At 39.2% G+C, this 17,666-nt stretch overlaps 2 protein-coding genes across 3 annotated transcripts in view; both read right to left on the bottom strand.

Moving 5' to 3' along the window:
* The window catches only part of LOC144646159 (uncharacterized), a 30,002-nt gene extending 20,061 nt beyond the window's left edge, over nt 1–9,941 (bottom strand). Inside the window, exon 1 of the mRNA XM_078505695.1 lies at nt 7,708–9,941. Coding sequence (XP_078361821.1) covers nt 7,708–9,811 — 2,104 coding nt within the window. The 5' untranslated portion in view covers nt 9,812–9,941. The remainder of the gene's footprint in view (nt 1–7,707) is intronic.
* Nucleotides 9,942–11,692: 1,751 nt separating this feature from the next.
* The window catches only part of LOC144646171 (THO complex subunit 5-like), a 42,696-nt gene continuing 36,722 nt past the window's right edge, over nt 11,693–17,666 (bottom strand). For both annotated transcript variants that reach the window (XM_078505712.1, XM_078505713.1), the window contains 5 exons: nt 17,356–17,443; nt 17,077–17,186; nt 15,793–15,885; nt 12,730–12,824; nt 11,693–11,948 (listed from right to left, as the gene is read on the bottom strand). In XM_078505712.1, coding sequence (XP_078361838.1) covers nt 11,885–11,948; nt 12,730–12,824; nt 15,793–15,885; nt 17,077–17,186; nt 17,356–17,443 — 450 coding nt within the window. In that variant the 3' untranslated portion in view covers nt 11,693–11,884. The remainder of the gene's footprint in view (nt 11,949–12,729; nt 12,825–15,792; nt 15,886–17,076; nt 17,187–17,355; nt 17,444–17,666) is intronic.

Below are 17,666 nucleotides of genomic sequence, written 5' to 3'. Positions count from 1 at the left end.
TGCCAACACACTGTTCTGTAAGTATGCTTTTGGTATTTAGATTTTAAAACCCAGCTACCAACATGATAGAGGCCCTGCCAGGGTAAATTTCGACAAGCGACATGTCCCAAAAAGTAGCGACAGCACATAAAATAAAATCGCGACAAACGCCAACCCTTATGACAAAACTTAAATTCCGACAAGGACAAGCAATTTTCCTTCAATTTAATTGCCGACAGCGACACAAAGAGCGAAAAAACAGCGACACTGAACATTTTTAAATTCAGACAAGCGACACCGGAACCCCCCCCTGGCACGGCCTCATGATAGGAAGTATGCAGTGACAACATACTGAAAGATGGTGTGACAAATTTTGCCACTCTGCAATTTTCCTTTCACCAGTTACTGCACAAATGTTTCACTATGTTTTGTTTCCTGTCATTTCATAATAATAGTATTGTAATTGCCCTCAATCAAGCTGAACTTAAAGATTTGCTTGCCAAGACTGAGGTACCTCTAGTCTTAAGCTACCACTCAGGAGAATGGCGTTTATAAATACATTTTCAACTCAGATGTTTTTAGCTAGAATCAATTTAGCCTGGGTAAAACACATTCAAAGGGGAGGGAGAGGGGACCGCCGACCGGTTAGCTCAGTTGGTAGAGCGACGGACTACAGTGCGGGAGGTCTCGGGTTCGAGTCCCAGACCGGACCAACACTCAGGGTCTTAAAATAACTGAGGAGAATATGCTGCCTTTACAATAACATCTGCAAATGGTTAGATATTCTAGTCTTCTCGGATAAGGACGATAAACCGTAGGCCCCGTCTGCCAGGACGGTGATTATAGTAGAATGTTGCTTCGATTGGAGTATTTTAATCGTAATCTTATAAATTTTGGGGAATTGCCATAATCGCCCTAGCATGTTTATCGAGTGCACAGCAATCGAGCGTTCCTACATACAGGACAGACCGTTCATTCACTGGTCGATCGCAAAGGTCGCCCTCCTTTTATTGTATCGGATCGAGGATCAACTGATTTTCCTGGTAGATAATGGGTTTACAGTACCTAAACTCAGTGAGCTATTGGAAATTTCAAAAAGGACGGTGGAAAGGGGGATATCTACGTTTGGAATCAGGATATCAAGTGAGCTATTAGGTTCTTGGTCTTGTCACGGTTTTCACTAGGTTGTGATAGAAAAAAAAATGGTTTTTACTGATATTTATAGCCTCCAAAGCCTTAAATACTACTACAACATCTTGCACCATGGATGTTTATCACATATACATGTACCTTATAGTATTTTTTTTGGATTCAATTGTTTCCGATGGGATTTTTACTACATTTTAAACTACATTTCAGACTTTGATGTCCGCCATGCTGGTCTTGCAAAGGTACGACAGCAACGTATACAAAATGGCCGCTGCAAACATATTTAACAAACTAATCGCTAGTTGGGCAACAACAACAAAACAACTGAGGAGCGGAAACGTAGACTTACGGAATCAACCTAGTAAATAACAGTAAAAGTGAGTCCGCTATGCGAACATGTGTGGACTTTCATTTGAATAAAAGTTGACAATTATGAATTAATCAATGAGTTACTGTAGCAGTCAACAACTTCAAGTTTCGAATCGAGTAATTCGAGATACAAGGCGAAAAAACAAAGAACTAATCAATCAATTTATTTTTTACAAGACTGTTGGAAGAACAATGTGTACTATTACTTGTCTTATGTACTACGCTTCAAGAAACACACGTTATCATTGCCACTTGGGATGTCACGCAATGTGAAGGAGCGTGGTATGACCCTTTGTCACGTCGTTCACGACAAATGCCTTTTCATGACGAGCTTCTTGCGACTTTGAAATTCGCAGCAGGTTATGGGTTGTAATTTCCGGTCAGTAGTGTTAAGTGGTTTTAGCGATCTGTCGTGACCGTGTACTATGCGGTAATTGTGGTGTCGCAAATGTCACGGCGTGAGTAAATGAAAAAGACCAGATAATCTGGACATTTATGGAAGATGATCATGCGGTGTGAATATCTAACTAATAATACGGGAAACAAGGGTGAGAAAGAATGGCGGCATGTACGTGAGTCATCTCGTCACAAAGTGTTCGAACCTTCGCTTTCTAAGACTACAAATCGGTGTGGTGTTTCGAATGAGTTGCCTTGCAGAGTTATTCAAAACTCATAGCCAGCACAGAGCCCGGTATTAGATGTAAATCGTGGAGGTAACCATCTACGATCTAGCCGATCGTAAATATGGCGCGAAAGTCGATCGGCGAGAGACATCGTTTTCGTTCTTTATGTATTCTGACCAAACCTCCGGCGAGGGAAAATCCGAAAGGCGATAAATTAAGCGGTTTAGTGGAGTTCCACGCAGTCCGAGACTTACAAATTCACATCCTTCGATAAAATGGTGGTAAGAAGTGAGTTTCCCGCCATCTTGTGCGAACGCCGCTGCAGTTTCTTAGTCACGCTGCAAATCAAAACGTTCACACGACTGCATGAGGATATCAACTGTTTGGAAATCGACGACAAAGAAAATGTAAGTCACATGATTTTTTTTAAATGCTTCAGTTCTTAACATTTGTTATAAAAAAATTGGCATGTATATATATATCAACTTGCGAAATTGTATATTTTCAAGGTTTCGCATTTATTGATACATTTTAATACACTGAAAAATTTAAAACTGTATAAACGGAAGCTAACTCATAAATTTAAATCTTTGAGACCAAATACTGTTTGGTCAGTTTAGCCTCCTCAGTTCTCCAGGTGTTTCATTGAACATTAATTTTAATCTTTAATAGCAAATATTTTTGGCTTTCCCCTGAATTCGAAGCAGCAGAGCAGCTTAGCCTTTTTAGGCTGTTGTTCTGTGAGAATTCTTTCTCCAGGTGTTTCATTGGGAACTAAAATTTAAAATTTAGGCTTAAACGCATTGAACATTAATTTTAATCTTTAACAGCAAATATTTTTGGCTTTCCCCTGAAGCAGCAGAGCAGCTTAGCCTTTTTAGGCTGTGGCTCTGTGAGAATTCTTTCTCCAGGTGTTTCATTGGGAACTAAAATTAAAAATTTAGGCTTAAACGCATTGAACATTAATTTTAATCTTTAACAGCAAATATTTTTGGCTTTCCCCTGAAGCAGCAGAGCAGCTTAGCCTTTTTAGGCTGTTGTTCTGTGAGAATTCTTTCTCCAGGTGTTTCATTGGGAACTAAAATTTAAAATTTAGGCTTAAACGCATTGAACATTAATTTTAATCTTTAACAGCAAATATTTTTGGCTTTCCCCTGAAGCAGCAGAGCAGCTTAGCCTTTTTAGGCTGTGGATCTGTGAATATTCTTCCTCCAGGTGTTTCATTGGAAACTTAAATGCACGCTTAAAACATTAAATATTTTGAAGTATCGTTTGGCTTAATATCCCTGAAGCAGCAGAGCAGCTTAGCCTTTTTAGGCTGTTGCTCTGTGAGAATTCTTTCTCCAGGTGTTTCATTGGGAACTAAAATTAAAAATTTAGGCTTAAACACATTGAACATTAATTTTAAATTATCTTTATCAGCACATTTTGTTTGGCTTTTTCCCTGAAGCAGCAGAGCAGCGTAGCCTTTTTAGGCTGTGGCTCTGTGAGAATTCTTTCTCCAGGTGTTTCATTGGGAACTTCAAATGACAGGCTTAAAACAATTAAAAACATTTATTTAAATCTTTAAATCTTTTAAACCAAATATTGTTTGGCTTTATCAGTGAAGCAGCAGAGCAGCTTAGCCTTTTAGGCTGTGGCTCTGTGGGAATTCTAATTCTCTGGGTGTTTCATTGGGAACTCAAATTGAGGCTTATAAAAAAGTAGACATTTAAAATTAAAATCTTCCAGGCTGAATATTGCAATTGGTTGAATCCTAATTATTTAATGTCAACCTATCTCCAGTTGATTATCTCAATCATTAAGGTCGCGGGGGACACCTGAGGCTCATCATTATGCATTTATTTAAAGCGTATGCACGACGTGCAACGACTGACATGGACGACTTTACGAGATATTCATGACTGGATAAAAATATGGGTGCGTGCGCGTTATTTGAAAAACAAATCCCTGTTTCTTTGATATTTTTTACCAATTTAAAACAACACTTAGCTTTATACGTTTAAATAGATTGTAGGAAGTCTATGAGCCTATTTCCATTCAAATTTTAAAATTTCTGCAACTCAGAGTAATTACAATAATATTCGGCGTAAACAATCGTGTCCTCTTTAAAAACGCATTGATCTCACTATAAAAGCGTGGAATATAATTACCATAATTACATCTCTCCTTTGGAAACTGATCGTGTTTTGGTCGGGACACCTTCGGAAATCTCAAAGTTTGGACTTTTCCGACAATTTTGTGGCAGAGAATACAGCGCGGATACAGAACTTCATGACTTGCCACTGCAGATAGGTAAACTATGAATACTGTAGTGTGTCATAACAGAAGCGGAATTTTAAAAGAGCGCTTTTAGAAAGAGGTAGAAGGCATTAAATAAAAATTTGCGCATTTAAACCGCCATAACTTGCTGGTAAATTTTAAATTAAAAAATCCGCTTCTGTTATGACACTCTTGAGGTATTGACTGATCAGTTTTTGACAAGATCACAGTGTGCTGTGCCAAAGTCGATCCGTAAACTCTGCCACAAAATCATGTTCTTCCCAATTTGGCACTAACGAGGCTATAACATCGCCTTTAAGTGCAATCTACCAAATAAAAGATGACATACATAATATTTCATCATTTCTTTATGTCTCTGTAAAATTTGAGCTTAATCGCACCCATAACCACCGAGAAATAAGCGTTTTAAAAGATGCAGGTCAAGCAAAATTTCGCTTCATGAATTTATTCATGTTGTAGTATCCCCCGCGACCTTAAGTTGAGTATTTAAACATGTTACGTTTCAGTGTTACGTTCCGGGTCCCGCAAGCTTCATCGTGTTTAGCCCAAAAGAAACGTTTTGCGAGTGAAAAAGCCGTCACGCCGCTTCCGGTATCTACAGTGGTATACTAGTATGTTGTTTTGAGGCTTTTGTAATTTTCATGTGTTAATCTATTTTGGTCCCGCGTTTTGCGATGTAAGACATTTTAAGCGTCTGAAACTTTATCGCGAGTTAAGATGCCGTTGCGCTTTTTGAAACCCGCCTTTGAGGATAAGAATAACATTTTATCTGAATGAGAATTTTGTTCTTACAAGGACACAATTTAGCGCCGGAAGATGTTTTGTTTCGTAACCGAAAAAGCCGCCATGCTTCCTGAACTACATCTCATGGCCAATTGGTCGGTTTTGCAAATAATTTTGGGTTATTGTCGTCTTTAGTTAATCCGCTAGTTTCCTTGGTGAATGTTGTCTGTTTGCATCCTTGTTTTCCGGCATTCTCGACTGTACTGTGGTATATTTTATCCTGTATTCTGTCGATCAACCTGGTTGACTTGACCATTTGCTGACAGATCGGTATTCGAGTATGTTGATTCCTTAACACATCTCTGGCGAAGAGGCGTCAAGGAATTTCATTCATACGTGTCGAAAAATCTAGACCCCCTGCTAATGTTCTGCAGTAAAACTGCAGAACATCGGCAGGGGTCCACGATTTCAAAGTCGCATGAAGCTCATCATGTCATTCAAATAAAAACCTAGAATCCTACAAGAACAGCAGTTATTAGACCAAAAGCCGTTCCTTACCGCTAGCAAGATAGGATGCTATTTTCATTAAAAAAAAAAGGAATGTTTGCGTGGAGCACATGAACTGTCTTGCATCGCTTGTTTACACAACCCTTACTTTTTGTGTAGCTTGTGTAAACAACTCATCGAAAAACTTATTTTCTTTCAATGAGTTCTTTTTTAGCCTTTTTGGAATAAGAACGTTTCAATAAGCTTTCACAAATAATTTCTTAATAGCTTGCGTAGAAAGGTGAAGAAATATATTTTTCTGTTCACAAAATATTCACTTGGAGTCGGTGTTTTGAGAGGCGGCGAAGGACGTTATTTGAACCGACAATTAAATTATTTTGTCGCACGGTTTGGATATATGCATATTCTACGGTTCGATGTTATTTTTATTCTTTTCATGACAATGTTTTAGTTCAGTTTTGAATTCGACATCGGTCTTTTGTTAAATATACTACTTGAGCGAAATGGAGCAGGTGAACCCGGAGTCCAAGACAAGTAAAACAACATGATCAGCGAACTTGTTTTGATACAACTCGTTGTGCATTCATTGTGTGTGGCAAAGCTGAAATAAATAAATAACCAGACATTTGATTCGTTCTAATATGCGAATCAAAAATGCTCAAGCTGCACAGAAAAACAAACACTGCGGAAAGTGAGTCAAAAGTGTGAAAAAAAAGAAACGTGACCTACTACCGCAGTTGTTCAGCTCATTAGATATGCAGATTTCAGCCGTCGCGATTGTTATTTCACTTTTCATCTACGCCACCGCTGCCTTTGAAGTTGTTCCTTGATGGTATATTTTCCAGCCACCGCACGCTCTTCGAAAGATGTGTCAAAAAAGGCTTCTAGATTGCTGATTCAAGAATATAGTGCGACTTACTCGATACTGATCGAATTTCTGGGTTTACTGCCTTGGCTGCCCATCTCACCGAAACTTCGGATTCTCTGATCACTGTCGAAAACTTCCGAACGCACTAACCCGAGTTATCACGGAAAGTGACCCCCCAATCGGAAAAAACTGCATCACAACAATGTGTAGACTTTAAAGTCCACACAAAAACCGTGACAAGACCAAGAACCTAATAGCTCACTTGATATCCTGATTCCAAACATAGATATCCTCCTTTCCACCGTCCTTTTTGAAATTCCCAATAGCTCACTGAGTTTAGGTACTGTAACCCCATTAATTATCTACAAGGAAAATCAGTTGATCCTCGATCCGTTATATTAAAAGGAGGGCGACCTTTGCGATCGACCAGTGAATGAACGGTCTGTCCTGTATGTAGGAACGCTCGATTGCTGTGCACTCGATAAACATGCTAGGGCGATTATGGCAAATCCCCAAAATTTATAAGATTACGATTAAAATACTCCAATCGAAGCAACATTCTACTATAATCACCGTCCTGGCAGGAATCTAGCCGAAAGAGCCTGGGGAGTAGGTCTATCACTCTCCCCTCCCTCCCTGACAAAGGCTTATTGTCTCGACAAATGATCACTGAAGCGTAAACAAAAATTAAAAAGTCGAGTTGAAAATTTTCTACGTGAGTTAAAAATGTACAGCGAGCAAGGTCAAGTACAAACGTTGAGTTAGAAAAAGGAAAGATAAGTGTACAACACATCTCCAATAATGTGAAATCTGAAAGAAGGGTGTAAAATTTTGAATTTAGATATAAAATTCAATTGTTGAAGTTGAAAATTTAAATGATGAGGTTAAAATCCAAACAATGAATTTTGGCGGGGATCGTACGCCATACTCATCAACTTTGAACTTGCTCAAATTTTTCGTGGGAGTCGATGAGAGTTTGATGGACTCTCGTTCTCGTTTGGCCCAAGTTGATGATAGTCGATGAGAGTTGACGAAAACTCTCATGAGAGTCAACTCTCATCAACTCTCATCCTCGTTTGGCCCAGGCTTCAGGCCAAACAAGAGCGAGAGTTTGAACTCGCATCAACTCTCATTCTTGTTTGGCCAGGGCTTTACAGAAGCCTTTTAGAGATGCTTTTCTTAAAACAAAGAAGAATGGCCACATACCTCTAGCTTTTTCTTCCACCTCTTCTCCTGCAGGTTCATCAAAGGTGAGGTCCTCGTCTCTCAAGGTAATGTCCTCTACATCTTCCTCATCAGAATATAAACCATAATCTCCAATATCATCATCTTCAGAGTGAAGACTACCATCAGACAAGTATTCATTCTCATGCGTTGTATAGGAGTCCTGTGCTTCAGCAATGGAAGATGATGTCATTTTTTTGCCTTCATCAGAAGTTTCTTCTGTATCGTATCCATCAATCATTGGATCATTGACAACTACACCATCGTATTCAATAACAACTTTTGGTAAAGTCAATCCTGGACTTCCATGTTGCGTCGCTAATCTACTATTTCTATCATTGTTACTGTCACTTGCATTATTCTCTTTGATTTCACTTGTTGCAATATTACTTTGAAATTCATGTTTGTTTGAAGCTCTCAAATCAGAGCTAACAGATCTTACTTTTCTGTTACCTTCAACATCACTGTCCTTTTCAGAATAACAGTTACTGTCATATTCAACGACAACAGCAGCCTCTGGAGTTGTCGTCCTACTTCCACCACGCAAGTCTGGTGAGCCAGGTTTTTGTCTAGATTTGACAACATTACTAGCGCTGCTTGTCACTGACGGCATTGAAGAAAGACCAGCATCTGGTTTTACTTTGTCTCCTGACACAAAACTATTGCTTTGAAAACTAAATTCTCTTGTGCTCCATGATGAACTTAAAGGCTGACTTTTAACATTCATTTCTTTGCTATGATCCCTGCGTAAGGAATCAGGATAATTTCTTCCAGTTTGTGTACCACGTAGCCTCTCATAGGCTAGCTGGTTCATATTTGTATTAGCTTCATTTACATTTACTGAAGAATCCAGGTTCTCTTGAGTGTTCTCAGAATCTGTTTTCTCAGATTCGTCTGTTAATGTGACCGGTTTGAAGCGTCGCCGATTCGCTGACATACCCTTTTCGACAGGTTTGCGCTGCCTGGAATTATAAGGTGTCTCGTATTTAGATAGTCTCGATGTAATAGCAGAATCTATAGAAGTCTGCCTATCTGGAATACCACTTCCAATCTTCGGGATACCAGCTCCAGTTTTTGGCATACCTGAGGCATAGTTATCTTCAGAAGAAGTCCTTCCATACCCTTGCCATTTTGCTATCCTTGATGAAGAGCTGTAATTACCGTTTGTTGTATCTGAAACTGTTGTATCTCGTAATTGCCTATTACTAGGTCTATTCAACCCATTAACTTCAGTTGGATTTTCAATGGGATTACCTTTCTTTGTTGACAAATCAAGCGTTGTTTTATCAGCTGCTTTCGTCGTTTTTTCAAACCCGCCTGCTTGATATGAATGTTTTAATTCATCGTTTAACGTGTCATTAGCTAAAGAACGTAAAATCTCGTCGTCTTCTAAAGGTGGCGGTGATGAAGGTAAAGGTGGCGGATCGTGTTCAATAGTTTTGCGGTCGTCTTCACTCAGAGACAGGATTTTTGGCTCATTTAACATACGAGTTCTTTCACCCACAACATCGCCATTTTCTCGATTTCGAGTTCTGTCGGGCTTTGGAAGAACTTCAGGACGATTTGCCCGATTTTTGTCGCCCATCCGAGGCGAGGATCTCGATAGGGAAAGCTCATTACTCGAAACCGATAGACCGACATCGTTGGAAAGAATTAGAGCTGGCGAGGCGTTCAACCTCTCTTTCAACGAGTTTATCCGTTCAGTAGGGCCATCCTCGTGATCTTTGATCGACGTTTGTGGATTATCGACATTATCTGCTTCAAAAGATAAGTTGGAGTCGTGTTCGAATTTCCTTCGCGCCAAAGGTGAAGGAGTTCTTCTCCCAGGACTACGAGGCCTTGTTTTTGTCAAATTCTCGAGCGTGTGTTCAGTCTGTGGCGGCAAAAGCGAGCCTCTACCGTCGACTAAACTCGATGAATCGTTCAAGTTTTCCAATTTAGAGCCCCTTGCATTAGTCCGTGACACCGTGTTCGCCGAACTAAAACTAAAAGCATCCCTTCCACTCGAAACGCCGAAAGGTTTCTTGCTGTCTTTCGCTAAACCAGGCAGCGCAAATGCGCTTGGAGGCAAAGCTCTTTTAGCCATTTTGCATCAACAGTTGTGTAGTATTGCGTAAACTCGACAATGCCATGAGTAAGAAAATATTTAGAGTTTCAAAACAACTATAAACTTTGGCGTGATTATAACGGCTTGCTTTTCACTCAGCTGTACTTTTCGATACACTGACATACTACGCATAATTTATGCAGATGTCTGGAATGTATGCTTTTGTGTGCGTGCCTTTGTCACGCAGTTTGATTGACACAGCTGTAAACAAATGAACGATGAAGTCATCAAACGCACAAAATTGTAAATGTTTATGCCTAAAAGAAGACTAAAAGCACATTTTCAAATAAGTCCCATAGAGGGACACTTAAAATTCAATAGCAGCAAAGCCAGTCGTTTAGTCCCAAAAACAATGAAAAACAATGAATCCAAAGAGTTTATAATCCCTGCAATCACACACGTTTTTCCAAAGTCACGGTCGTGCATTTGTCGATCTCATTGTTTCATTCACTCTTTTTTGAATTTTTTTTCTTCTCTTACCACTTTTCTGACTCTTTCTCTGTCATGAATGGCCAATGATCCAGTTTCACTATCAAATAATCCCCTTGGACCCCCCCGGGGGGGGGGGGGTTACTCCCATAAATTTCGGATAGGGGTGTACCGCCAAGGTCCTTAAACCCTGACCCTATTTAAGGATAAAGAAAGCGAAAATTGATACCCTTTTTAAGGCCCAAAACCGAAAAATGACACCCATATTCAAGGGGAGGAGAAGCGTTCCGTGACGACCCAAATAACGGCTAACCGCGCACGGCAAGACACAAATCTTTATAAAATCGCTTTTCTAATACCTTAACAGAAAATTCAGGTTTAAGATATCCTTATTTCGTTTAGCTGGGCGTTTATTTTAGCTAATAGAACTGACTTAGGTACCCTATCTAAGGATCACACCGGGAACACATTGCCAAAAGGAGCAAAAATGATACCCTATTTAAGGACCGAGAACCTCAAAAACCATACCCTATATAGGCCACATATGGGAGTACCCCCCCCCCCCCCCCGCGGGCCTTGGACCTCCATGCGAGTTATTATCTTCGATTATCTACTCGGACTTTTTTACACTGAGGATCAAATATCATCTAATCTTCTGAATCTGTTAGCATAGCTTCAATGGTATTGCATTGCCATTGATCTTGCCACAAAGCTACGTCGAAAATACCAAAGACAATCTGTATACCTTTCTCCAAAGTACAAAAGAAAAACAAAACATATCACGAGGGAGATGGGAGGTTTGAACGGGGGTTTATGGTTTGGGAGGTTTCCACTGGGGCTTCGCTTTATGGGGAATTTCGTTATATGTCAGGGAAAAAGAGTGGCTCGTTGAACAGGAGGCAAACAGGCCTGGGTTTCGCTATGACAGAGTTTCGTTACATCGGAGGATCCGTTGATTTTTTAGAGGGTTTGTAATTAAGGGATTTAGTTGCATCGGAGATTCGTTATATCGGAGGGGGACTCAGAATCGCGATTTGCAATTTTTTAAAAAAATTAAGCCTTATCCCAACATTGTAAAGGAATTCTTGTATCTTAAGCGTTTATTTTTTGTTAGTTAGTAACTTCCTCAGTAGAGTGTATTTATCAGTAGTATTGAATATGAAATAAAAATATTAAAATACAAAAAAAATCGCGCTCTTGTAAAAAGGCAGGACACAAGAATGTAGTGAAGCTTGCCGTTATAAAACAACACCGAAGTTCAAATGGAATAACTTAGTACCGAACACCGAAATCGCAAAAAGGGGTGTGGAAAATTCAAACAATTTGTTTTGTTGGGTTTTCTCAAAAACGCGATTCGGTTCAAAAAGAAAGCCCAAGCAAAGAAAGAAAGAAAGAAAGAAAGAAAGAAAAAGGGAAAAACAACACACACCATTCTCAACACCAAAATTTAATGTAGGGCAGCTTTTAAAATTACAAAAGTGCGGTGTAGTTTATTGGATTTCAAAAATACTGATTATAACGAGGGTACTCTGGGTACCAGAGGTTTATTCTCGGCGCGATTTCGTAGCCTGTAGGCGTTCTTCTGCTGATAAAAAGCCTGGCTTCCAGGTTGATAAGTTGTCGCTATCTTTGAGTAAACAGTCCTTGATTTGAGTCGTACTTCAAAGGTAAACCTCGATCCCGTCCCCTAGGAAATGGAACAGAAAAAAGTTAGGTTGTACCGAAGGAAATTTACAATTAGCCTCAACCAAGAATGGGGTTCTTTTCGAGACAAATTAGGCTTGGAACCATTTATACTTCAGAGTCCAGTTGTTCAAAGGGTGGATGATGTTATCCACCGGATAAATCGCTCTCCAGTGGATAAGTTTTACAAAACACACTACGGTATCCATCAGATGGCGTTATCCGCCCTTTGAGCAACTGGGCCAGGTGTAGAAAAGGCACCATGTATTACTTTTTGTGAGGGGGTGGAGCCCAATTACGGATCCAAAATAAATTAACTGTTTTCAGCCTCTAGGGCTATTTTCCTTATCTTTTATTTGAAGTGTTACTGAAACGAAATTTTCCTATCTGAGATTTTTTGGCATTTCAATAAAGATTGAACCTTAATACTTACAAGCGCTATAAACTGTTTTTTCCGCAAACGGTTCGCGAAAACCGCTTTTTTAACCGTGCGATGTTGGCTGGTTGTACCCAAAATTGGCGGCCATCTTGGCGCAGCCAAAACAGCCTTGTGACGTCACGAGTTGTAGTAGTTTCATGGGGCATTCCCCATTAATTTTTAATTAATTTCCAATCCATTTTGTAAGAATTTAATGGGACATTAAAAACAACATGTCCTAGTAAAAGGGTCCTAGTTGATGATTTTCTTAATTCTCATTACATGTTACTTGACTATGTACTGGTAGTGTAAGGAGAAATTAGATCTGGATCACACTCGGAAATTAAAAGGACAACTCGATACTCACTTCTTTACGCGAAGAAAGAACTTCTCGCGGTCAAATTTTTCAGCGCCTTCCACATCGTTCAGGCAGCCGCACTCCAAATAAATATCAAAACACATCTGAAAGGAAACAACATTGGGCGTCAAAAGATTAGATAGTGTTGTAACTCGAAATACCATGGGCGAATGATGTACGAAATTTCTTTCAAACCGAAGAATTAGTCCCAATATTAGTTTATAAAGGAAAAATCTCGATGATTTGGTAAGTGCAGAATGCAATATGGAACAATTGAAAGTATGATGTTTTATATATGTTCGTGTTTATTTGCTTTACTTTACTTTCGGAAAAACTGTTCACAGGCTACTTGTATTCTTTCCTAGGTGTTCCTTACGTTAATCTTTGCAAACGTAACACGACACTTTCGTTCGTTTGTAACAAAATACTTTTGTTTTCCTTGAAAATGCCGTAACATGAAACTCTTGTTTTTTGTTTGTTTTACGGCGACATCGATGACATTTGTTTAATTTAATTAAGTTACGGTTTAAACTGCACGAAAGACGATTCTCAAAACTAAAGAACAAATCTAATCAAAAAACATCTTTTTCGAAAGGGTTTTTAAAACGCAGTACAGCTAGGATATTTGTTTCCTGGTTATCAGGTGTTCACGCCGAAAATCCCGGTGCAAGTTTTTGCATACCTAATTACGATTTACGAAAGCGCTGTGAACACGTCACACGCTCACTCAAGCATGAAGCCGAGAAGCACGTAGTGTGAAGATTTCTTTCAAGAAATGTCGGAACCGTCACGAAAGCATGTTCAAACACTAAAGCGGCAGAGGTTTTACAAAATAAAACGGAGGTTAGTTCAACCGATGGAGAACAAATAAAAGGAAAGGAAGTGACGGATGTAACATGATATTGTTGTTTTTTTCTCGCAGATCGCTGTGATGCCTTTTAAGTCTAATTAAATTAACGCCACGGATTCTACAGGAATTCAACCGCATTGAAAAGCACACCACGTTAGGCTTTAATACAAAATTTCTAAACACGTCACTGTTATTTTAATTTTCGATAGCTTGAATTTCAGTTTGTTATTGAAACAGCAAACGAGATACTTTTGTTTTTGTCAAAAACATGTAACATACTTTTGTTTTTGTCAAAAACGGATGTAACATGATGTTTATGGTAACGTGATTTATTTTCTGCAAAGAAGGCGACATTGATTATAACACAGATGTTATCAGGTTATCAATTAATTATGAGATGCTAGATCACCTTTTCTAAGAAAACAGCATTGCCATATCAAGAAATATTTCACATGATCTGCTATGACGCCTTACTGTCTAATTCAATTAATTTGTGGTTTTAACTTGGGGCCACGGAGTCTACACGAATCCTTCTGCAGAAGAAAAACGCAATGTTCGTGATGAAGACTGATCTGCGCATGCGTTTAGCACAAAGTATTTTTTCCAGAAAGAATTGTACCACAAGGAGAGCATAGTGCTTTCTGAAACAAATATATACCTTGAGTTCTTCAATTGTAAGTATCGTAATGGACTCCCCGATTTACCAAGGGCACACGGTCAGGTGCTCTCCATCCCCTCCCCCCTTTACAGAAATAATTAATTAATTGATATTAATTAATTAATTGGTGATTAAAAGTTTACACCGCGTTAGCGGTTTAGTGGCTTAGTGGTTTAGTGGTTTAGTGGTTTAGTGGTTTAGGGGTTTAGCAAACGCCAACCCACCAAACCATCACAATAGTGCATTCTGCACTAAAAAGAGCACCAAATAGTTAAAAGGACTGTGTCACGGCTGAGTTTAGACTATTTTATTAAGAATTGCCAAATACTAGCTATCACGAAACTTAACGCTAGCGAAGAAATTACTTCTATGGATCTGAATGACAAAAACGTATCTTCATTACACACAAACTAATATGTCCCTCGGGCGTTAAATCAAAGTTATAAACAAACGAGATTATAACTTTGAAAACTGTTCGGCCTATCAGTTTTTCATATCGCAAACCGCTTTAATCTTCTTCAATTTTGTCCATCCGTACCTTCTTTTGTATTTGCTGTGTTATTGAAGTGTTTCTTCACTGTTTTAAGCGGTTATTTTTATATTTCACTCAATTTGGTGGCCATTCAGCATATGTCTAAGGGTGCTTACCATTTAGCCAAAAAATCCGGAAATTTCGGTTTGAAGTCAAATGGTAAGGTAATTTTCCGGAAATTCCATTCGCAAATTGTGGACTACCTCTAGAGGTACTCCACTTTTTCCGTTCGGAACGGAACATCGGAAATTTCCTTACCATTTGAACTAATCTTCCGTTTCCAGGCCCTTTTAAGCACCTCTGCGCGGTTTTAGTCGTGTTTACAACATGGCGTCTTTATACCAATTTAGAACGTGTATGTTCACCTCGACCATAGAAATGCCAGCACTTTTTTAACAGGAGAAATAAGCTGCCTGCCTCTGGTATTCCACGTTGGAATTGTTCATGTGTTCATATTTTTTCTCGGGACAGGATCTAGCTCGAACGTGCCAATTTTCACTCGACTGCGAAATTCACTCGGTGCGTAGGTGGGAACAGTTACCTCAAAATAACCTTGTATTCTGTTTAAATCGCGTCTCATGGAACAGCTGACGGCAGTAAACAGCATCAGCCCATCTTCTTCGTCAAAAAGTTTGTTTTCTACCTCGAAGTATTTAGCTATATCGACAGAAAACAACACTGAATTTGGCGCTAGATCGAGTGAGCGGAAAGGAACGCCTGGTAGAATAATGGTAAGCGAAATCTCATCCGGTTGGTCGGTATATTCGGAAAATCGCTTACCATTATGCAACGGTCACACCAACCGGATTTTTCTTACAAATGGTAAGCACCCTAAATTTGGCTAAAATCCGTGACACAGTTGCTTTAATAAGAAACCAATAAGGAACAAGGATGGTTTAGATTGCAGAAAAAGAAGACGGATTACGGAAAGCGAACTTGAGAAATTTAGGTTCGGTTCTCCAATATGAGTCATCTGTGACGTATCCATTAATCTCTCCCCTGCCCAGCCCCTGAGGGTAAGCTTTTACTTACCTGTAAACGGCGAAGCTGATTGGCTAAGAGATTTAAAGAGGAGTCGTGCGCTGTAAGTTCCGGGTAGAAAACATTCACTTCTGCTTCTATCGCCTGAAAACACACATCACAACACTGATCAAGAATTGAGACCGCAAATGAAAAATTTTGCAGGATTACTCAGCGCTAATATTACCCAAGAAAAACCTTTTTTTGGCAAATATAAGCCATAGGCGCCATTCCTATGAAGAGTACTACGTGTTGTGACTACAGTTGAACCTCTCTAATACGGACACCGAAGGGACAGAGCAAAGTGTGCGTATTAAAGAGATGTTCGTATTATAGAGGTCACCACTATGACGTCACTTTTGACTTCATTGACAGCTTAAAGTATTTAGTGACTCGAAATGTTCTGCAACGCAATGCTGCAGGTAAAAAAATTAACACTAAGCATAAATCTGTAAAGGTCTGAGATGAATAACCACAAACAGGAAATTGCATTACGAACACAAAATATCATCGCCTGATCACCGGAGTGTCCATAATAAAGAGGTTAAGTTTGTATGAATTTGTTCTCTGGGGCCGAGATTTAGAGTCCGTTGTCCGTAATAGAGAGGGTCCGTATTACAGAGGTTTTTTCTAAAGAAAATATATGAGAATTTTGTTGGGACATCAGAGATTATTATACATTAGAATTACTTTGAAACATATGATTGGTCGAGAGCATTCAGTCAATATACAGTAGCATGTGAACTTGACACGATAACCCAATATCTGCAGCAGATATTGGGTTATCATGTCGAGTTCAAAGTCCGCCTAGTTTCCAAACCCCTCCTCCGTGTAGTGCTGTCAAACTTTTGAAAATATGGCTGAGCGATTCGCCTCCGTTTCCGAAGAGGAATTGAAAGTTTTGATCGAGAACAAAGATTCTAAAAACACCAAGAGAACAACAAAAACAAATGTAGAAATTCTGAATGATTATTTGAGAGAGAAGAACCTAGAGGAACCACAAGATAAAACCGCTTCGGCCAATGTTCTGACGAAGTTTCACGCCGGCTTCTTCGTTTGCAAATTGCTTGAAAACGTATAATAAGGCAGATAACACAGACACGAGGTTTTGGTAATTCACGATATCATGCTCAACCTCATCCAAAATAGGTTATTGTCCGTAATAGAGAGGTGGCTGTATTAGGCGCGAGTCCAAACAGTCACCTGACCAACCCCGTAAGTCTTTTTTTCTATTACTGACTTAAAATGTCATCACAACAGCCTGTCTGTGTTTTTAGGATACAAACAAATTCATACCTTGGTAAAGCTGTCCCTTATAACAGTTTGTCCGCAAGTTACCGCTATTAAGATTAAAGGCGGCGTTGTTGGATACTCCGGAGATAACACAACGGATGCCCTGAGGTGGACTGGAATAAAAAAAGGTACAACAAAGTTGCCAAAATTGTATTACTGAAAAATTAACGGTCTGCAAAACTTGCCAAAAAACGGTCATCAAACTGTCAGCGCAGATTCTTTAAAGTCAAATCCCTCTATCTTCACGTAATAAAACAGAGAGCAAAAATGTCTAAAACCTACCTTTGCTTCTCTCAAATACCGCTTGAAAGAGCATGTCGCTTTTTTGAATAAAACCTTCGTCAATAAGACTTTTCAACTCTGGTTTTTCCTGGAAAAGAGATATTACCTATTATTCAGATCAACAGGATTATAAAGATAGGATACGTATCATTTCAAATACCGTAAATTCTAATTATAATCTAAGGGGTTTACTTTTTAAACTAAGAGCGATTTCTGATTGAGTGTCCTTAAGCCAAAACCAAAGTTATCACTCTGACGAGTCACAAAGGACACAGACAATCCAGTAAGCCAATCAAAACTCGAAGCAAATA

This window comes from Oculina patagonica, chromosome 3 (genome assembly GCF_052425735.1).
Source record: "Oculina patagonica isolate OP01 chromosome 3, crgOcupat, whole genome shotgun sequence".
Lineage (NCBI taxonomy): Eukaryota > Metazoa > Cnidaria > Anthozoa > Scleractinia > Oculinidae > Oculina > Oculina patagonica.
Note: the sequence above shows the minus strand (reverse complement) of the source record. Positions and strands in the feature narration are given on the sequence as shown.